Source organism: Anopheles darlingi, chromosome 2, assembly GCF_943734745.1.
Source record: "Anopheles darlingi chromosome 2, idAnoDarlMG_H_01, whole genome shotgun sequence".
NCBI classification, from domain to species: domain Eukaryota; kingdom Metazoa; phylum Arthropoda; class Insecta; order Diptera; family Culicidae; genus Anopheles; species Anopheles darlingi.
Window position 1 is genome coordinate 14,939,272 of NC_064874.1, and position 17,500 is coordinate 14,956,771.

At 49.9% G+C, this 17,500-nt stretch overlaps 2 protein-coding genes across 4 annotated transcripts in view; one reads left to right on the forward strand and one right to left on the reverse strand.

The window, feature by feature from the left end:
* Positions 1 to 17,500, forward strand: part of LOC125950988 (serine proteinase stubble) — a 99,723-nt gene that overhangs the window by 65,959 nt on the left and 16,264 nt on the right. For 2 of the 3 annotated variants that reach the window (XM_049679446.1, XM_049679445.1), the window contains exon 4: positions 2,174 to 2,230. In XM_049679446.1, coding sequence (XP_049535403.1) covers positions 2,218 to 2,230 — 13 coding nt within the window. In that variant the 5' untranslated portion in view covers positions 2,174 to 2,217. Of the gene's footprint in view, positions 1 to 2,040; positions 2,231 to 17,500 lie in introns of those variants that run through there. The other variant, XM_049679444.1, reaches the window with a different exon arrangement.
* Positions 8,171 to 16,061, reverse strand: LOC125950993 (UDP-glucosyltransferase 2-like). The gene is made up of 5 exons (XM_049679453.1): positions 15,519 to 16,061; positions 12,392 to 14,053; positions 10,408 to 10,856; positions 8,891 to 9,110; positions 8,171 to 8,810 (listed from the first exon to the last, which is right to left on the reverse strand). Exons 2-5 carry the CDS (start codon positions 13,105 to 13,107, stop codon positions 8,513 to 8,515), a joined length of 1,683 nt encoding a protein of 560 aa, XP_049535410.1. The 5' UTR covers positions 13,108 to 14,053; positions 15,519 to 16,061; the 3' UTR covers positions 8,171 to 8,512.

Here is a 17,500-nt window from a genome sequence, read left to right on the forward strand (position 1 = left end):
TGGCTAACTGACTGACGGAATGGCGGACTGACTGGCCAGCTCCACGCTCACGATCGCTCCGGAGTCCGTCAAAACTTTTGAACCGTTCGATGGAGAGAAAAGAACCGTTCGCGTAATGATTTGGCCCCTTCGGCGGCGGCGGTGGAGGCCTCGTTGAGGTAATCCTGGTACGAGTTTGAATCGGTCATCCCCTCGCCCCATTTTCCCTTCCTCGCTTTCTTCATTCGCGCGGGGCAGCCCAGTGGCCCAGTTCTGGCGAAATCCGTCCAAAGCGCGTCGAGCGTCGAGTGTCTCGAACAGATTAAGTACCGGATCGCCGTTCCATGACGACGATCAGCAAGCGAGCGACGACGCTGGTCCGCTAGATCTGGTGATCTGGGCTGAACCGGCTGGAAGCCACGAGGTGGCCACGAGCGGTCGAGCATAATTAAAAAAAGAAAACGGACGGGGCTCGCCAGAGAAGAAAAGTAATTAAATTTCGTTCTCGAGTACATTAGCCCACGGTGTTGCTGGATGCTTGGCGCAACGGCCAATCTCTGATGCAAACCGAGAATGTAAGGGTCCACAATGGTGCGATGCTCACGGTGCAGGTGCTTTGCTGAAAATGCTGGACTGGTGAATGACGTAGCGATCGAGGACAAACGGCGCTCGGCACATTGGCCGCATGGGGCCAAAAATATCCGGAAACCGCTAGGCCACATGTAGATGTTATCACATCCCGCAACACCTTCCAACCAGCCAGCCATGGTGGCCGTCGCGCCTGGCCACCACCAACAACACCACCATCCGCTTTACGCTTTCACTTCGGACAACGATCTAATTGTTTCATCGAAGAAGCGGCAAAACAGCGACGACGATGAGGACCATCGCCGGGGGAATACCTCCGCAAGAAGAAGAAGAAGAAGGGTGGCCATCATTAAGAACACCGTGGCACCAAGGTGTCGGTGTGTCGCTGCGAAGTGCAGCGTCTGTTGCTGCTGCTGCCAATCGTAATTTTGCCGTTTAATCTGATAATTGTTTTGATCATTTTCCGGCTGCTTGCACCCCGTGACTGCGCTTCTGTTCGGTTCGGTTCGGTTCGGTGTTAATCTGCGCAACGTGATGCGCGCGCAAACGGACGGCCCGGTTCTCCTGATGAGGCCCGATGGACGATGCAGTGCATGCAGCGACGATGACGATGGCGAGCTGCGCTGCGGCCTGTCTTGGCTTGGTCTCATCTTCATCTCGAACATCATCGCTGCATGGACGCAACGCAAGGCGTTTGTTTGCTTGCTTGGTGCATAATGAGCGTCCTGTCCTGTGGACCACACCACGTCTTTTTGGTTTTCCGGTTGATTAACATTCTTCTCGGAACCTCGGCCCGCCAGCCGGTCAGCCAGCCAGCCAGCCAGCACGCCAGCCAGCAAAACGTTCAACCGTGGACCCGGGGACAACAATCTCCTCAAACGTCCGTTCGTCTGCCGCTCATTATTCGACGGAATATTGGTTTTTTTTCTCGCTGTGCTGGGGAAGTGACTGGCCATTCCCGGGACCGGGAGGCAACCGGTGAACCGGAAAGGTACAGCCGGAGATGCTCACTGACCAAATGCCCATCATACCGATCGGTGTGCCGAGAAGGAGAGAGACAGAGAGAGAGAGGGGAAGAGAGTTCAATGGCCAAGTGTCTCGTACACTGGCACGTACCGGTGTGGAGTCGATGGAATGGATCCATGGCACACACACACACACACACACACACACACACACACACGCGCGCGCATGTATTTCGCGATTCCATTTCGCCCTAATCAGGCTTTACAGGATCTTGTTAAAATTACGTGCCCGGGCGCCCGAATCGCGATCGCCCGATCGATTCGAAGGAGAGTAATGGACGATATCGTCGGATAATTATGATGCTGGGTACGCAATTTATGCGCCCTTCGCATGCGGCTGCCGCATTCATCGGGCCATTGTTTGTCGTGGAATTAATTGCAGCGCGAGCTCGGGAGACGGGGCAAAGGGACAGGCAAAATAATGACCGCACTCGGGATGCTTGGACTGCGGAAGAGTTCAGAATGCTGATGTTGTGTTTGATTCGTGATTTCAATTTTTGTACTTCGATGATGCGCGGACAGGAGACAGATTTGTTTTCGTTAACGATTAATGTTATGTTTTCTTTCTCTCCTCCTTCCAGGACAACTGATATGGTCATATAAATGTCGCTTAAAAAGGCTTTCGATGGTGGATATAGGTAAGTTGGTGCTACAAAGTGTCAGTGAACCTTGAGAGGGAGAGCGAAACAGGGAGAGAAACAACACGCAACATAACCATTTCACACTCCGGCGCCAACCAAACACCCCCCAATTGAGTCTCGGGAGTAGCGCTAGATCAGAAGAATTTCACAAATTTACACCTTACCCTCTAAGCGTTCTCCCCAAAAAAGTTCTCGCGATCACGAGCATTAGGGGAAAAAAACCAAACCAAACCAAAAGCAACACAATTAGCACGTGAGCTTTACAAACCACAACTAATTGATCGCGAACTCGCGCAACTCACCAGTGGAGGTCTGGCGTTCGGTGGCGATTTTTTTGTTGTTGCGGAAAACCGTTCAGCCAATTAGAAGCTTGATTTGACTCGCCAAAGTCTAGTCTGGCGGTTTGCGGGCGAATCCGGGGACCGCGGACCCATCCATCGGTTTAAGGTTTCTCCCGATCGGGATGAATGCTCCAGAGGCAGCCAGCGGCCGGGACCGTGCCGAAGCGAGCCAAATTTGAGACGAAAAGTCAAGATTTACGATGCGATCACATAAATTAATCAATGGTGGTCCGGGGGAGCGAAACCAAATGGCAAATGGTCACACTACTGCGCAAGGGCCCGTCCTTCTTTCTCTCGCTCTTGCCTTGGGCTCACTTTTAAGGCTTTGTTTTTTTGCGGGATGAAGATCCAACAACAACTCAGTGAGGAGTGAGGGTGTAAGATTTATCCTTTCACAGAAGCCGAGGAGCCTGGAGGTTTGGACGGTTTATGCTAATGTGTTGTGGAAGGTTCGCTTTCGCATTCCCGGGTTCGATGGTCCAACCAATCAATTAAAAAATATTATCGATCAATCGTTGGGCAGGTAGAGAAGGGGATGTGGTGAGAGCAGCAGCAGAAGCTATTGCTCCGGTAGTAGTCCATCACGGATGCTCGGTTTCGGGGCGATGAATGTGGTCATCATTTTCCGCACCCGCAACCAACCGGGTGCCGGCGACACCGCAAAAGGTGTTTTGCTAATGAATGCGATAATCTTCAGACATTCGTCATTTTTTTTTAGTTTTGGTGGCATTTTCGTCATTTCACCAGCGCAGACTGTGGTATTTCGGTGGATTTATGAGAAGAGGGGTTTGAATTGAAAGTGAGTAAGGCGCGTTGCAATGGGAGGAAAGTTGCGTTACGCAAGATGAAAGCTTCGGCCACGATGATCATCCCCGGTGAAGCTTAGGAATATCCGTGTTTCGTTTGGGAGAGACCAATATACGTAATATTTAACGTGTTATACCAATATACGTAATATTTTGTTTGAAACGTGAACCTTTCAAGAATGTTGAGTAAAAGTTTTGGTACAGAGTGCGCCATCTAAACATAAACTATTAAAATGTTTAATAACTCCGTCATTTTTCAGTCGATTTGAACAAGTACGCCAGTTTCTGAAACGTCCGTCTATGCCATTTCATGAACATTGCAATTAATCGTTAAACTATAGAACTATGCGTGATTATGTGTGGCCTCCTCGTTCGCCGGACTTTTTTCTGTGGGGCTATTTGAAGAGTAAAGTGTATGCCAGCAAAACCGAAGAATATTGAAGAACTAAAAGCTTATATCCAAAAAAGCTAAAGCGGTGACGGAATCTTCTGTGGCAAACCAAGATCGCTCGTCCGTTGTAACAGCTGATAAGTAATTGAGTAAGTAAGTAAGAGCTAATATCAGAGCGGAAATTGCTCCCGAAATGTTGTCAACTACCTTGCATAATGCCCACAAACGAGCGCTTTTACTGGGGGAATCTGAGTGACTAATCGCGATTCCTTCATGACTTATTGTATCTCATAAGCTCAGATCGATTTTCCCTGAAACAACCATTCAAAATTTATTGACTGATCTTCTGGAATTTTTGAACACTTTATCTATACATCATCTACAATTCTCGATTTCAAATCTTGATAAAACTGATTCGGCTTCCCAGAGCAAAAAAAAGGAAAAACGATGATATTGATATCCCAAGGGATCCAACAAGGAGCTAAAATGGTCATAGTGGATTTTTGCAGTCACGTTTCTCTGGGTTTGATGTAATCGCTGTATATTTTTATGCGTTTGCCTCAAATTACTAGCTTATATTCTTGAAAAGAATTAGTGTAATTTATTATTCAAAGAACGAAAATAGCTTGTTGACGATGGTTAAAAAATGAGCCTTTTCTTCGGCCAGAATTAACGTTAGTCATCTCATTAGGGTATTCACTCCAGTGTTGCTGTTAAAAATGCCGACCCAAAAACAGAACATCGCTCGTCGGTTCCTTTCCTGTTTTAAGGACAACCTGGCGACTATCAAAACAGATGATTTTGTTTTTTTTTCTTCTGACCATCCCTCGTCCCGTCCTGATAATATTTGAGTTGTGTTGACCGCCGCGTTCCCAGTGGGATCTCTCCACGGCCCACGCCGCGTCTATGATTAATTACCGTGATTTGTTTTATTCTCCAAACTCGGTTTATGGTGTGTCCTGTGTGTCGAAATGTGGCTGGCGTCGTTCGCTTCCAGCAGACCAGCGGCTCCTATTACCGAATCCGAATGTCATAAAATGCAAATCATCGGTCCGCGGGGCCACCAGACCATGGGGCCGATGGTGGCTTTTTGGCTTTCGACAATGCTGATAAATCGATTTTTGCGGAGGTTGACTGATTTTTCTCGGCTCTCGGCTTCTGGACCCGTCTTCCCCACTCTCTTCCCCCCCATTTGCGGCAGATGGTGTTTGTTTGTGTTGGAGCTGTTCGCGCCCGGTACACCTTACGGGGTCGGGGAACGGGAAAACAGACGGCACGATTTATTGTATCAAAAAATCCGAAAGCCCGGTCCCTGGTCCCGTAATCTAATCATCGCGGAGATCGGCGCGACACAGGGTGGGCGGGATACCGTGGTGTCACCTAGATTCTCGGGATCGCCGGCCACTGATGCCGCTGACGTTGATTTGGTGCGGAAGATTTGTGGCTCCGTTCGGCTCGGTCGGTTATCATTTGCATGGATTTGTGGCACAAATAGAGCATAAACATTATACAGCCCATCAATCGTTGCGTGCGCAAGAACGTGGCCTGGAAGAGGGTGCAGGGTGCAGCCTCCATGCCTCCTTCCTGTGGCCCTTCTTCATGTAGACTGCTGGAGAAGTTCTAGTTTTAGGTGGTCGATGACGACGACGACGACGACGACGACGATCACAACGTGTTTTATGCTAAACGAGCGAGCGAGCGATGGTCCCAACCCTAGTGCACGATCCGTTTTGGGGCGTGGGCGATCTTTGCCCCTTTGCCGAGCGGTGCGATCCGCTGCGATGCGAGATTATCGATCGCAGATTTGATGAACGGGTTTATGGGCCGCGAAAAAGTCGCCATCGAATCGTTGGGTTTGGTATTTCGTTTAAAGTTTTATGGTTCGCTGGCGGTAGAATATGGGCCAATCTACACACACACACACACACACACGCGCGCGCGCGGTGCCCCTCCCAGTGCGGTGGAATTAATTTTTGCTTCGTCAAAGCTGGCGACAAGCCACGGCGATCAAGCGCACGACCAAGTGCGTCGTCGTCGTCGTCGCCGTCACCGCGATCTCGACGAAAGCTTGGCCACCCGGGCCCGGGCCCGGTCCCGGTCTTTGGCGGTGAATTGTGATTGAGAACTGAGATCGACAATGACATGGCGATCGCGTTTCATCGCGGATCCATCAAACGTATATAGCGATCCACGCACCAGATACCGAACATCATAACGGTTCGAACGCGAGGTGGTTGCGGTCGCGAGACGTTTTGGCGGGTAGGTGTAAGCATAATTGAAACTGTGGGTGCGCCAAGTGAAGTGTTTGATGCCGGTGCCGGTGCTGGTGGAAAAGTGAAATATGGCGTCCGTCCGTCATCGAGGCGATTGCGAAGTGATTTGTGGCCTAATTCGTTGCAAATGCTAAATGGATCAAATATGTGTAGCATAACATTATGGTTAATAGCCGGACATCGAGCCGTCTTCGCTTTACTAGTTTGCAGAAGTAAAAGATCTGCAAAGTTCAATGTCTTCTGCCTTAGTGGTAATGGTAGTGGTAATGGTATGTTTGAACTAATGCAAAGTGAACATCATTTGCCATCATTATGCCACGAAGCTCATCGAGCAGTTGCTGCTGCTTTTGCTGCTACAGCGCCACTGATGCGATTACTGATGGGTTCCAGCTACCGCGAGGCTACCGGCATTAGTGATCCTACGCCTTCTAGTTACAGCAGCAGCAGCAGCAGCAGCAGCAGCAGCAGCAGCAGCAGCAGCAGCTGGTAGCAGAGTAGCGATAAGATAAACTCGTTACAAATTTACCTCTCTCACACACACAAACACCGGTCTAGGGTATAAGATCGCCCACCGGGGATCGTCCAACGAAACTCTCGCTTTCAAACCGCTTGCAACGCTCCGCTTGCTCGTCCAACGTAATCCTGTCAAGGGGCGGACGGAAGCACAGAAAACAAGCTTCTGGTGGGGCGCTTAAGGAGGGTGGTCGAGCACCCCTCCCTCCCAAAAGGCATTGATTCACCGACCTGGGTTGGTTATCGTATGCTGCAGCGTTGCGACCGCGTACCGCAGAGCGTAGCGCACGATGCCGCGCTCTGGACGCAAATGCTCCCGTGGGCTAACTCCCATCAACGAACCAACTAACCACCACCCTTTTCTCCCTGTTGGCGCCAGCCACCCTTGTAAGACAAGATCATTTAACGGTGGCATGATAGCTAGCCCGTTTCGGAGTGGTTGGAGCACGATCCAAGCTCAGGGGCGCGCGTCTGACGGGCTCCTAATGGTTAAATGTGTTGTGAAACTTGTGTTCGAACAGGCTCGGTTCGTTCGGTTCGGCTACTGCTGGACGATAATAGACGACAAATTGATTAGCCTGGCAGAAGGAAGAGGTGGAGGAGGAGGAGGAGGAGAATCATGTAGGATGTCAGCCGGGCATGCGTTTGATCGCATTTTTACATTTTAATATGTTGTTCCGCTGGTTAGGGTTCGGAATGCGATCGAAAATCTCTATTATGATGCACTTTATCTGCTTTCGAGAGATGATACGATGCGGCTGCGAATGGTTTTAAACCTTTTTTCTTTAACGCTCCGCTGGTTGTTTGTCGCCACTCATCGCCCAAAGGAATAGAGAGGATTAAACCTGAACCGGTTGTGTTCCCCTCATTCACTTATCCGTGCGTAATCCGATTTACTGTCGACACGTGCATGGTGCACTGTGCACCAGGTTCGTTCCGAGTTGGAAAGTGATGATTTTCCAAAATATGTTAAACAGCAGCAGCAGCAACCAGCAGCAGTAGCGTCTGTGCTGCATCGTGGCCATCACGCAGTGATTAAGGGATCGAGCGAGCGGCCGGGTGCTGAATATTTATACCCCAAATCGACTGTAACTGAATGTGAACGATCGTTTTGAATTCGGGGAAAGAAAACCGTGGGGGAGGGGGGATGGTTGTGAGAAAAATTAATTCCTCGCTATCTACTCAGACTAATTGGCGATGATGTGAAACGCGCTGCCAAGAACCGGTGGTTAGGGGTGGCGTGTGCGGTGATGCACACCACCACCGGCGATGCATTTTCCCTGTTTCCGAAAAAGCACAATCGTCGGTGCGTGATCGTTTGGCGTGCCGCCACTTTATCTTGTCCCTGCTATCGTATCGTGCTTCTCGCTAACGGAGCCGTGCTTTGAAAAATATTCCTCCGAAACGCATTTCGGGTCCGGCTCCGGGTAGAAGTGCAGTGCGTGAAGAAGGAAAAATGAGGAGAAAGTAATCCCCCCTCTGGGGGGAATGAAGCCCAACGCAGCTGCCAACTGATTAGTTACTAGCGAAGAGATGAGGAATTATGTTTCGCGATTAAAATGCAGCTGCATTTATACATTTCGAACCATAAAAAAGAAGTCTAACAACCCCGATTTACAGTGTTGATTAGCAAACCATTAATTTTACTGTCCTGTTTGCATATATGGGTGGGTTTCTCACACTCACACCTTCTCTCGCTACTTGGTACAAGGTACTGCTTATATCGGTAATATCACAATGCTCTTATGCACTAACCAACCAGAACTGGGTTGTTTGTTTCACTCCTTTCAAAGATTTACAAAGATTCGTTCTCGCATTGATTACAAGTTTCAATCAACATCATCGTTCTCTACGTTTCAGACTTTACAAGGGTATGTTGAGGGGGTGGGGAGGAGAACATTTCTGTTATCAGCGAATTGTGATAATTTTCTGTCACTTTACTATTCTCGGCAAACCTACAACAGTTTGCATTTGCGGCTACCGCGTGTAACCATTTCCGTCGGTAAGCTTTTCGAGTAGCGAACTGCTCGAAAGATGAGGTAACCGACGACGAACCCGAACAGGCTGGCGAGGACAGCCACCGTTAGCAGCACGTCTATCATCAGATACTCGAACCACGTTAGCTGGCGCATGCGTAGCTGTTGGGCTCCACCGTTGCGTGCAACATACTCGATCCACCAAACGGCACGCTCCATCGAGGTTTGCGGTTGATCGTTCACCAGTCGCTGCAGTCGGTTCATATTGTCTTGGTATCTGGAACGGGGGGGGGGGAGATGAAAAGATCAATGTTAATCTCTCTGGCAAGTCGAAAGAGACGAACAGAGAACTGTTACCTTTCGATGGTGAATACATCACGCAGCTTGTCCATGATGGTGGATTGTGTTTCGAAGTCGATCAGCGAGATCACACCGGCCTCATACTTGGCGATCTGGCGCAAATAGTGCTCGTACGAGGTCGAGTAGCTGATGCCAACCACCGGCACCCGGTGCTGGATGGCGTCTTCGATGTTGATCTGACCACCGTCCGTAATGAAGAGGCGTACCTTGGGATGCGCTGTACGGAAACGGAAAAAGAACGATTAGATAATTGATAAACATTATTTTGGTTTTGGGGAAAGGAACGAAGCATGAAAAATCGAATCTTTTCGCAGTTAAAAACAGTGCGCCACAAAACAGGAAGTGCAAATATCCAATGTCAAGATCAGTGTTGTTTAGATCGCAAACCGCAAACGGCGTAAACAAGCTCCGTTTTGCAAAACAACAACCCCGTCACTAACTTCACTTCGCCTCTCGTCTGCCACCCTACGAGGGGAGGGTTGGAAGGCGCACAGTATGACGTTTTCGTTCGCAACTTGTTGTTGCTGTTGTTGCTCCAGCTGCCCACTTATCCCACAACTCGGTGCATTTATCAATGAAGTGCGCTCCTTCCCTCACCCGGCCAACACACATGCTCAGCAACGTGAATGTGCATTGCCACCACGTTTTTACTACAATTTAGCACAAATACGTTGTTCCTGACGAGCGTATTTCATACCCGGTACCCTGGGTCTACTTCCGCTACCACCCTTGAAGCACCACGAAACGTGCTCACACATTATTCTATCAACATTTGCGCACTTGCGAACGAGCCCCCACGTCATGCCAAGCGAACCCTGTTGTCTGGCAAGCCCCCCACCGAGCGGTACGCGCATTTACGTCGTCATCGTGTTGTGATTGGCTGATGACGAGGAGGCGCGGACCGAGCTCCTAAACGGGTGCCAGCAGCACACCTTCTTCGTCACCACCACCACCCCGACTTCTCACTGTAGTACTTCGCATGCTTCAAGGTTTATCTAATCTTGTTTTTGTTTTGATCGGACGTAGTATGGCATTCCGCTGGCCGGCCGGGCACAGACGAAACCAGGGGGCGCCGTTTGCTAACTGAGCGGTTCTTTCACCGCCCCACACACCCGCACCACGCTACTCAATTGGCGAACCCGGGAAGTCATTAATATTCACGCGAGCGGGCGAGCAAAATATATTGACCCTCTCGGTCCCGAGCTGAGTACGAACCGGGGGGGGGGGAGGCAGTAGCGAAATGATAGATTTAGAACTTGTCTCACTGTGTGAATGTGTCTGTGTGCGTGTGTGCCCCTTGATCTTCAATGACTGTGAGTGGGCAGCAAGAAGAATGAAACAAGAGGGAAAAAGGATAACGGAACGGAACGGGTACATTGGACGTGATTTTTCAAGGTTTCGGGTATCTGGTAACTGCGCAGTTTTGCTCCTCATCTAATAAGACGGCTTCAGGGACGACTTTGCAGAATAGGCCAAGCGGTGTTGCCAAGATGTTTTGGTCTAGTTGAACTCACCTAGAACATCCTCCTGCGGTACGCTGTAGGATTGGTAGATCCGGGCCGACGTGTTGATTGGGACGCTATTCTCGTTCAGCGACCAGACGCTGGCCACCTCGAGCTGCTCGAGCGTTTTGACGAGTTTTTCGATGCGAGCCCGTCCGGCCATCCCACCGAAGGGTGCGGCCAGATTGACGTAAGCGATGGGCGAGTCCGATTGTTCGAGGAATAGGCTCAGCTCGTCCGGAAGTCGTCGTCGCTGTCCTGCCGCTGAAGCTCGCTGATGGATACCACCGAGGTGTACGGTGGCCGGACCAACCGGGCGTACATTCCCAAGTACCTGGTGACAGTTGATCAGCAGCAGATCGGCGTTCTGTTCGATCTGCCGTAGATCGGAGATGGTGTCACCAAAGTTGCTGATCGCGATCGCGTTCTGTGCCGGTATCTCTTCGGTGTAGTAGTAGAACCTGGGTTGAGAATGAGGCGAGAAGAGGAAAGAGAGCATTAGTTGAGCATCGGGAAACACATTGTACTACATTGAAACCCCCTGCTGACGCAAATCGTTGACGCTCGGGCCTACCATCTGCCTAATTATTAATCACTTCCATGGGTTGCCAGTAAGCATGAAGTGCTTCACGCTTATCAGCTTTTCAATTGACTAAGCTCCTCTTTAGTTTGCGTGGCAAAAATATGTTTTGCTCCATTCCTGTCTGCAGATAACGTCCGCCATACGTCAGCGCAGACATGCTTATCGTTGGGAAAGAGGGACAGACTTGTGAAAGACGTAATAGCGAGAGCGATATGTTCATTACACAATCTAATCCTTCGCTGTTTTGGTTTTACGGGAAAGGCAACCCACTGCAAGGTCACACGAGGCCAACGAGGAAACGTTTGCGCCTCGTCATTTCATTTCTTCCTGATTACTGGATAGAGAGAAGAGTGTGCCAGATTCATCACTTCCCAGTGATAACAGCGCAGCGATAAGGAAGATTGAGATAAATGAGCTTTAAATGGGGCAAGTCGATTAGGTAATGGAGGTGATTCTCTTATCGCAGAGATTTCGTTGATCATCGAGAGCTGATCTTGTACCTTGATCCTCTTTGGTTGGCAAACGAATTATCGCTCGGTATAACATCACGCTCCAGAGTGTGTGTGTGTGTGTGTGTGTGTGTGTGTGCTATCAACTTGCTTATCAGCTATCTACAAGCAATTTGCTCGTTACTTCCATAAACAACACGACAGCAAATGTTTATAGATATGCCTGACCTTGGAAAACATAGCAAATTACCACAAAAAAGGCGGTCGAGAGCAACAACCTGTACTACCAGTACATGCGTACACGCACACAGACTCGCACTATTGAGTGATATGACATATCGACATCAAGTAGCAGTGACCACCGCGTCACTGACGAGATCCGCAAATCATTATCATAAATGAGTGCTTGCGCGTGCACACACCCTGCCCCGTGGAGCAAGAAGGGTAAGAAGGGTGTGTTGTGTTACGCCTGCAGCAGACTGTGGGCCAGACTTTGAGCCCTTCAACTCAACCAGTCAATAGTCAATAGGTAACCCTCACTTTTACTTTCATTCACTAGGTGGGGTAGGGATTGGAGGCGGCATGTGACTCGTCGATGCTGTTGCACGTTTTGCGCACGAGGCAGTCGACTGCGACTGTAATGAGGGGCAGCAACTACCAGCTGCAACCCTTGTGGCGTGCACGATCGTGCTCTGTCGCTGTACCGGGCGCGTAGCTGTGCCGCAACGATATAATTGCTCTCGTGCGAAGGGCGGAGGGCGGGTGGACAGACATGAGGTTAACCTCCCCCCCCCCACTCCTTCCTTTGCCGCCTATCATTAGACCGCAGCTGTGTCAGGGTTGAGCGTTACATTCTAGACCATTTTTGCATTAGTTTTGCGATATGTGAGACAACAATCAGGGAACAAAGAAATGTGGAAATTGAAGCTGAACAAACATTCCCCCCGTGGGACCGTCTACCTACCTGTACCAGACGGTGAACAGCACACTTGAGATCCGCTGGAGCAGGCTCAGGTCCTCACTGAACGGCATGAAGATACTGGGATACCCGATCGGATGATTCGGATTACCCAGTGCTTCATGGGCGTTGATAAAGGCACCACCGTTGGCGATACCGATCAGTGGTGCGCGGAAATGTTCCGCAAACGCGTTCATCAGCGTAACACCGGACCACTCGACGATGACGACATCGAAGCGGGAACACTTGCTGGCTGGAGGGGCTCCACCATCGGCGACATTGCCATTGTTGGAAGCCGCCTTAATCAGCTTCTGCATCGCCGGATGCTGCAGCTCTTCGGCCGAGATCGTACGCATAACGTCAAACACCTTGCGCAGCATGTCGCGCCCATCCAACCCATCCACGTTGAGCTGCTCGAGGACGGGTAGTTGGTAGGCGAAGCTAAGATCAATCTGCTCGATCCGATCGGCCAGCTGCTGCTGCTGTTGCTGTTGCTGCGTACCATTACCGCGCTGCAGATCCATCGGATCCGTTGTCACTAGTACAATGTCATGGCCACGGTGCGCCAGCTCCTCGATCAGCGGTTGATAGACGAGCTGATGTTGCTTCAGCGGTACCGGGAAGATTGCCAATATCTTGGCCGCGTCGGTCAAGCGTTCCGTTGCGATGAGCAGCAGCAACAGTAGCTGCGATACGGTCAGCGAACCTCTCTCTCGTGCCATCGTGGTTATTGCGAGCAGTAGGCGTGTTTCTGTCTGTGTGTTCGGCACTCTCGGACGTCTATTTTTGGGTGGTATTCCAACAATGTCACACGTTGCCAACCGCCAACTGCGATCGGTCTAGGGCAAGTAACCGTCAATGATCGAGGATCGGGTGTAGGTTCTAATTCACTTTTGCACACAGAACACTTCACGAGCCGAGGCGAGCGATCCAATTGGACAGTACCAGCACACTCAGCTTTGACCTCCACTAATTGACGATCACCTCAACAAATTGACGGTCGACCGGTACGCACGCACGCCGTGAAGATCCACTTGCGAGCACACACCACTGGTTGGGCAGCCGGTCGGTAGCTCACTAACCAAGAGGTACACACACGCACACCTCGTGGCCACGCCACGCCAGGTCGGTCGGTCGGTCGGACGAACCTTTCTCCCCGTTTGCCAGGCGATGGTGATGGAATTAATTTCGCTCAATAAAGTCGACAATCAGCCGGAAAGAAGCGGACCACCACCGAGCGGTACACAGCGGCGCGGAGGCCCCTCGTTACACTTGGCGGCGTTCGCCGGCAGCCGGGCGTGAAGTGGCGGCTTTCTTCGTCGGCGACAGACACCACGTCGTCTCCCAGGCGCTCCAGGGGTTCGTTTGTTCGTTGAATTAATCCTTTGAAAACCTCGTTGCTCCGGTTGCTGAGGAGTCACGTTTTGCTTGCTCGACAAAAGCTGATGCGCCTATGGTTTGGGTGTCAAGTCAAGAACCTCTTTTATCCGGCCTTCTGTATCCGATAGATTATATTATGCGCTTGATAACGTTCCGCTCCTATCTGGTGGTTTGTGGTTTCAACTGAACGATATGTGGCTACCGCAGAAGAAGTAGAAGATTGTCGAAGACTCGATAAACAGTCACACGACTGTAGATGCACGTCGTTATCGACCAGCGATATGTGACCTGAAAAGAGACGAGAAAACATAAAATAGGACATGCTAATTACAACCCGCTAGTGGTGGCGTGGTGGTGCGAAACGTTGCGTTATGAAACACCACGCGTTTGCGGCACAGGAGGACCACATGACGGCTACGTGACGCACTATAGTGGCGTGGTACTCTTCGGTTCTAAGGGAAGTTTGCTTATTGGATTCGCGGCTGATGAGGTGACCTCACACTCGCGGAAGACAGGAGGAACATTTATATAATTGCTTCGTTATCGTTATGGGTAGCTCATTAACTCCCAACTATTTTCCTCCCAAAAAAAAACTGCAAATGGTAATTGCTTCTTTCGGTTTGAAAATGGTGTGCGCTTCCTGCCGGTGTCTAATATTGACCAAACGCTCCAAACGTATTTTCGGTTATTCAATAAAGCGACCAAAAGAAACCCTTCACCACCGGACGATGCCGCATTGCGTGTGCATGCAGCAAAACGAAGGAAGACTGGCTGGCTGGCTGGCTCTAGTGAATAGTAGGAATTCTGTCCGAATGATGCCCTCGGAGCACGCAACTGGTTTGTGATTTTGCTTACGAATGCGCCTTCCATTGCGCGGCTGCTCCCCTGTTTTTTTTATGTAACAACACAGTCCCGTGACAGGCCAGCGTTGGAAACGGGGCAGAGATTAAGTATTTTGACCCTTCGTGGCGCACGATGCTTCTAGAATACTATCTTGATATTATATTTGAAACATGAATTTGAAATCTGTTTGCAAAGTACTTTAGTAATCTTCTCGTACGGAACAAAACCATATACGGAAGGCATCTCTTTCATCGCTTTGCAACGGATGAGAGTAATTTTTAATGAGTGTAAAGTGCTTCCGGACCCTTTCTGGTCTTTCGCCCTCTCCACACGACGTAACATGCCACCTACTCAGCACCACGATATGTGCCGCCCTGCTGCTGCTTCTTTGTCGATGTTTGCTTTGTTGCTGTGTGCATAGCAACAACGTCAGACATCGGCGTCGGCCGTATATCGTCGCTTCCTCACGATGTGGTGTGGAGCATCAGACACGATACCAGTCCATTTCGTGTCCGGTACGGTGGTCAGCTGCCAGCCAATCTGTCTGAACGCATATGATTCATGCCACCCAAACGAACGAACGACGATGGATCATGATTGGCTTCAACAAGCCGTTACGTTCCTTCCGTTCGCCACGTTCGTGAACCGCACGGAACCGGCCCGTGTAGCGATCATGCTTTGTGTTTCATTTGCGTATAATCGCGTCGCGAAAGTGCGGCCACACTTCCTGTGAAAGACTTCCTTCCTACCGAACCAACACCAACAACAGCGTCGATGCGATGCGTGCGATGTGGTTTGGACCTTTTTTCTTTGCTTATTCCGTCGTTATCTTCGAATTGGAGCACAGCTAAACCAAGCTTCTGCTCCCCCCATAAGGGGCACATTTGTCGAGAGGAAAGTTATGTATTACCTTTTGCTCTGCTCGGGGCCGATGCTGCGTTGATCAGCTGCTGCTGTGCTCAAAGCGTCGTTTGCTGCTCTTTTCGCCCGTGGATCAGCTGACGTCGCACAGTGTGTGTGTGTGTCACTATAGTAACGCTGTTGGGGAACCGGTTTTGGGGCTGTTTTTGTTTTGTAAACGCAGCTCACAATATCGCGAAGAGCGCGAACGCGAACCGCGAGCACCAACCACGATGGCGAGAGACCACTCCGGTGCAGTAACCTCTCCGGCCGTGGCAAGCGGGGGGGACACGCAGCATCCAACGAGCTACACACCTTGCCGAATGCTTAATTGTAGCTGCGCTATGCACACGCACCACTCAATGTATTTCTTATCTTGCTTAACCTCAAAAAATCCGCCTCACTTCGAGTCACTTCTCACTTAGAATCCAGAAAATAAAGTACTTTTTCCCAATGGGCGATAATCGGGCACTTGCTGCTTGGTGTTCGCTTGGTGCTTCTCTCTGAAGCGCTCTCGGAACTCAACTGACTCCCCGGCAGGCAAGACGTTCCCGTTTTGTTTGAGCTCGAACGCCGCGCGGCGTGTTCTGTTCGCCGTTGGGTTGTACGCCTGCGTTGGTAGTAGTCCCGGCCGCCTCACGCACGCATATACGTGCGTCCATAATCTGGGGCCGCGGCACGGCCGTAGTTTAGCTGGCGGTTAAGGGTTGTCGCGTTATGCACACTACCACACAGCGAGTAGCCCCACGATGAGTGGCCCCACGAGAAGGAGGAGAAAACGATGCACTCAACAACACGGCGACGGACAACACTGTACAGTGACGAACAAAGTGAACGTCCGATGCGAGGTCCACTTTTTGTAAGTAACGACTGGGAAGATTAATGTGTATCCAGGTGTGATGAACGGTTCCTTCTGGAAAGGATGATAATTACGAGCAGCGATGCAACGATCAATTATTTGCATGATATTGATTGATGGATACCGTTAGTATTTGGCCGGACAAAGGCACATGCCATTACTTGCAGCAATTGTAATAATTTCATCGCGAAGATGTGCTTTTAATGTTCTTTTGCGTCGTACATACTATTTAAGTTTAGTAATAAATAGTATGAATGAATTTAATTAGCACAAATTGATGTACTTAGTACTTGCAAACTTGCTTAGTACAACAATAGAAAAACAAATAGTAAAATGCTAAACAAACACAGTCGGTCAGGAGTGTGCTGGTTATTCAATTTTATATGTAGTAATGATGGGCGATGGGAGATTGTATGCTCGTATTGATTGTCACATTAAACATTCATCATCAATTACATTACTTAGGTTATTGTATTGATATCGAACACATGCAAATGTTGCATTTCATTCACCAAATCGAAAACAGGGCAATACGTCATGGAATTCTTTTTTCTGGCAACTAACCTTGCTTCTCGTGACACAATTTTCCCCGAAGGAATGGGCAACACTTAAAAATAGAACTTCTTCTCGAACCGACCGACTGCGATAGTTTGACCAAAATCTTCCCATTCCCTCAGAACGGGTCCTCTCCACGTTTTTGGCACAATTTTGTGGTTTTTCAAAAAAGATAATATACAACGCGCCTGACCGTGTGTCTCACTCGCGCTCACGCTCATGAAACGTGTTTCGAGAGGCATGGAGAAATATCTAGAAAACTGTCGAACTGAGGGGATGAGTCAGAGACCGCATGTTGCTCCACGCATTGCGGTCTACCCGTTCCGAGCGGTCATTGTCCAACGGTCGGTGCGTTGGGTGCTGAGCGCATGCGAGTTCTTGTGCGAACGAACAAACGAACGAACGAACGTACGAACGAAGACGGCCAGCGGGAAGAGATATGGAATGTAAACAAGAGCATTAATTGCCTTCCAGCGCGAAGCGTGCAGCATGATAACGCGCCATCTAGGGGAGCATGAGAAGGTATATGATGGCTGGTGGGGTGCGCGTTGGGCGCGTTTTGTTTGTAAACAAACAAC

Coding starts and splice junctions, on each gene's coding strand:
- LOC125950993 (XM_049679453.1), bottom strand. CDS start 13,107: ATGGCACGAGAGAGAGGTTCGCTGACCGTATCGCAGCTACTGTTGCTG. Junction 9,111..10,407: donor ACCGCAGGAGGATGTTCTAG/GTGAGTTCAACT, acceptor GTTTCCGTACAG/CGCATCCCAAGGTACGCCTC. Junction 8,811..8,890: donor GATGTATTCACCATCGAAAG/GTAACAGTTCTC, acceptor CCCCCGTTCCAG/ATACCAAGACAATATGAACC.